Source organism: Pteropus alecto, unplaced genomic scaffold (assembly GCF_000325575.1).
Source record: "Pteropus alecto unplaced genomic scaffold, ASM32557v1 scaffold3, whole genome shotgun sequence".
In the NCBI taxonomy this organism is placed as follows: domain Eukaryota; kingdom Metazoa; phylum Chordata; class Mammalia; order Chiroptera; family Pteropodidae; genus Pteropus; species Pteropus alecto.
Genome location: NW_006442484.1, coordinates 70,179,752 through 70,183,066, shown reverse-complemented (window position 1 = coordinate 70,183,066; position 3,315 = coordinate 70,179,752). Strand labels below are relative to the sequence as shown.

General features: G+C 34.8%; 1 protein-coding gene across 2 annotated transcripts in view; it reads right to left on the bottom strand.

The window, feature by feature from the left end:
* Positions 1-3,315, bottom strand: part of UNC80 (unc-80 homolog, NALCN channel complex subunit) — a 189,901-nt gene that overhangs the window by 39,336 nt on the left and 147,250 nt on the right. For both annotated transcript variants that reach the window (XM_006921411.1, XM_006921412.1), the window contains exons 46-47: positions 2,518-2,614; positions 205-375 (exon numbers count right to left, since the gene is read on the bottom strand). In XM_006921411.1, the coding sequence (XP_006921473.1) occupies positions 205-375; positions 2,518-2,614 (268 nt within the window). The remainder of the gene's footprint in view (positions 1-204; positions 376-2,517; positions 2,615-3,315) is intronic.

Here is a 3,315-nt window from a genome sequence, read left to right as displayed (position 1 = left end):
AATATAGTTATTATAATATTATTATTATTCAGAGTACTTAGCACTATTTATTTGTGCAGTTTTAAGCCATAAAGGGCTGAGTTTGGCCAGATCTCTGTAAATAAAGACTGGGTTTTAGAGATTTTTAGCCACCACATTTTTTCTTCTTTGTTTCGGTAGATACATATAGTTTAAGCCTGTGGATATTTCTGACAATGGAATTACCTCGTGAGAACCTCTACACTGTACAGAAGTGCTTGTAGGGATGTCGCGAGAGCAGCTGTGGCAGCGATCTCTTCTCGGGCAGCAGGCACTGTCTCCACTTGCGATGTCTGCCTCTTTAGCTTTTGTAGGTAACATGGGACTAATGCTTCCAAGACCATCAGCATCTGAAGACTATATTAACAGAAAGAGAACCAAGTCAATGTTGTATTCTACTTAGTTGGTTGTGTCATATTTAAGAGCGTGGAGAAATGAAAAGACAAACACTGAAATTTTTCTTGGGAAAACTGCCAGGAATAATGATCAAAACCTGAAACATAAAAGTTCGAAATGACAGAAACTCTAATTGGCAGATTTTAAAACAGATCAAAGTCAAATAACTCCTCCCCCCGCCCCCCCAAAAATCTAATCAATGAATTAAATCTTTACTATAAATTTTACATGGAATTAAATTAATCCCAATGAAAATAACTTTGAGAAGACAAAATAAAAATAACACATAAAAAGTTGAAAGTGACTTGTCTGCAATTTAAAATGACTGATCAAGGAATTAAACTGGCATAAGGAACTTAGCTTTAGAAAACAATCCCTTAATAAAAATGTATCACTATAGGTATAATTAGGGTAAAGATGTTTATAAAGTCAGAGTCAAAATATACTTGGGGTCAAAACATCCACTGGGTCAAAATAATACAGCTGCAATAGTCAGGTCAACATTTGTCTATACGGATTGCTAACTGAAAGTAGATTTAAGGAGGAACATGAGATTATGACAAATTGATGATAAGAAGATTGTGATCAGACAGAGAGACTTTTAAGAATTTAATGTATAAGTCTGTAAGCCTCAAGCAATCTTTACATCCCAAAGAAGTTACTATATTTTACTTTCAGATCAGTTTTATTTTTCTATACAATATTCTATAAATCACCTAATCTATAGATGCTTCAGGATGGGCTTGATTATTAGGTTAGAACTGGACTGGTGTGCATGCACAGGTGCAAGTTCTTTGGCCTCCTTTACTAGGTAAATCACTGGTTATATCCCTTTTCACTTTGAACCTGAGTCAGAGTCACAACTCATCCTGAGAACCTGAGATCATCAACTGCTGTGAAGAGGTCAACCAATGGAAGTGACTCTGGGTTAGACCAGAGCCAGCATCTTGGAATTGGGATGACACTCAGATAAGGTTTATATTCTTGTTCTTTGTGTGACAAGAGTTTATAGTTTCAATTTTTTAAATTGACATCAGAAAGACACTAACCTACCTAGATCTGGCAGTACTAACAGAAGAGCAACGCCCTAGAACAATTTATCAGCTCATACTTCTCTCAAAGTGAGGGAAAGCGGAGGCGAAAGCTGTATGATGTTTACAGCTAATCCTCCATTTTTTTTCGAACTCTCTTCTGACTACAAAGGACTCTCAGGGAAGGAATTACAAATGAGGAAAGTAGGAAAATTGAAACAGTTGGTTGTTGTTTGATTCATTTATTCCATAAATGTTTATTGCTATATCTTCCATGGAATAAAGCATCATGTTGGACGCTGGAAGATATATACAGATATACCAAGAATACGGTAGCCATAAAATGTGGTGCTATGTGTGCAGAGTAGGTCTTGTATAAAAAGATCAAAGAAAATTGAGAAGTAGAGGGAGAGAGATTACCTACTGCTGATATAATTGTGCAGGCCAAAGGATTTGTTAAGCCAGAATAGTGGAACATTTTAAAGGAAAGCAATTCTATTGTTTTTAAGGATATATACCGCATAAAGGAAGCTATCTGTGGTTCATCTGAATTATTGTCTCTGCCTTTTGAAGACTTATTTTAATAGCGAGATAAAACTGGTTTTCATTTCACATATCTGTATGTATCTCAGACCTGAATTGGAATGACACTCTCCACGTGGGTCCTTTAAATTCCTTGCACTTAGCAAAATAACAGCCAAGATATATTCTTGCTGTTTGTGACAGGCATTCTCATTGCTCCTTGGGAAGGGCTTTCTTAAGTAGTTTAAATGTCTGTTCTTAAATTTTCATTTGCTATTGATTTGTATTACATGTGAAAATATTTTCTAAATAAGACTAAACATCTTAGCTGCTGCAATAATTCCCAATTAGGGGATTTCAAATTAGTGAAGATTTACTATATCTTCCAGTACCTCTGCTGTGACAAGTTTCCTAAAATTTAGTTTTTGAAAACTTACTTGCCAGAATGCTATAGGCTGGTATTAGCAAACACAATCTTTGTATTCATTCCATTTTATTTTCCTTGCTATATTTACTCATCACAAGGTACAGAATAAAGGGCCGCAGTTACCTTCTGAACGATTCAGGAGCGTACGCCACCACCGTCACACAAAGCTTGATGGCTTCACTTATAGAGAACGTAAGGTCTTCATTTCCATAGCAGAAATCTAAGAGACAGAAGGTTGAGGCACGCTGTCTGGGCGGGTTCTCCCAGGAATAAGGAATCTTCCACTCCTAAATTCTTCTTTCCAGTTAACATTTTTCTAGCCATTTCTTCGTCGAACTTTATTCCTGAACTGTGAACACTATTAATTTTTTCATATAAAAGGCCTGAAAATTCTGTTTTTGTTGTTGTTGCTGTTGTTACTGTTGTTGTTTTACTTTTGAATAATCAATCAGATGAAAAATAAAAGTGCTTCTTTGGGGGATAGGTTTTTAAAAATCTCACCTACTAGAAGATACCAAAGGGCATTTGGATGGTTTAAAGTCAAACAGGAGACTTGATCTTTTAATTACCTCTACTTCTAACAATCTATGATAATTAAAAGCCACTTTGGTGGGTTACTCTCTTAGAATTGCCCAGGAAAACCCAATTTCCTAAAAACTACAGTGCTAAAGTAGTGGTTTGCTCAGCATCATTTTAGTACAATTATCATAGCAGAGAATTCCTTATTCTTTAAGATTTATAAAAAATTTAAGAAAAACAGAAGATAGGAAAATGTACTCATTCAGTTTATACCACTGTTCTATTTATTTTTGCTATTTTGATTTAGTTCGAAATACTAGAGTTATTTAAAAAAAAAAAAAAAAAAAAAGAAATTAAAAAGAAAAAAAAAATGCCCAGGAAAATTTTGTTTTTACCTAGAGA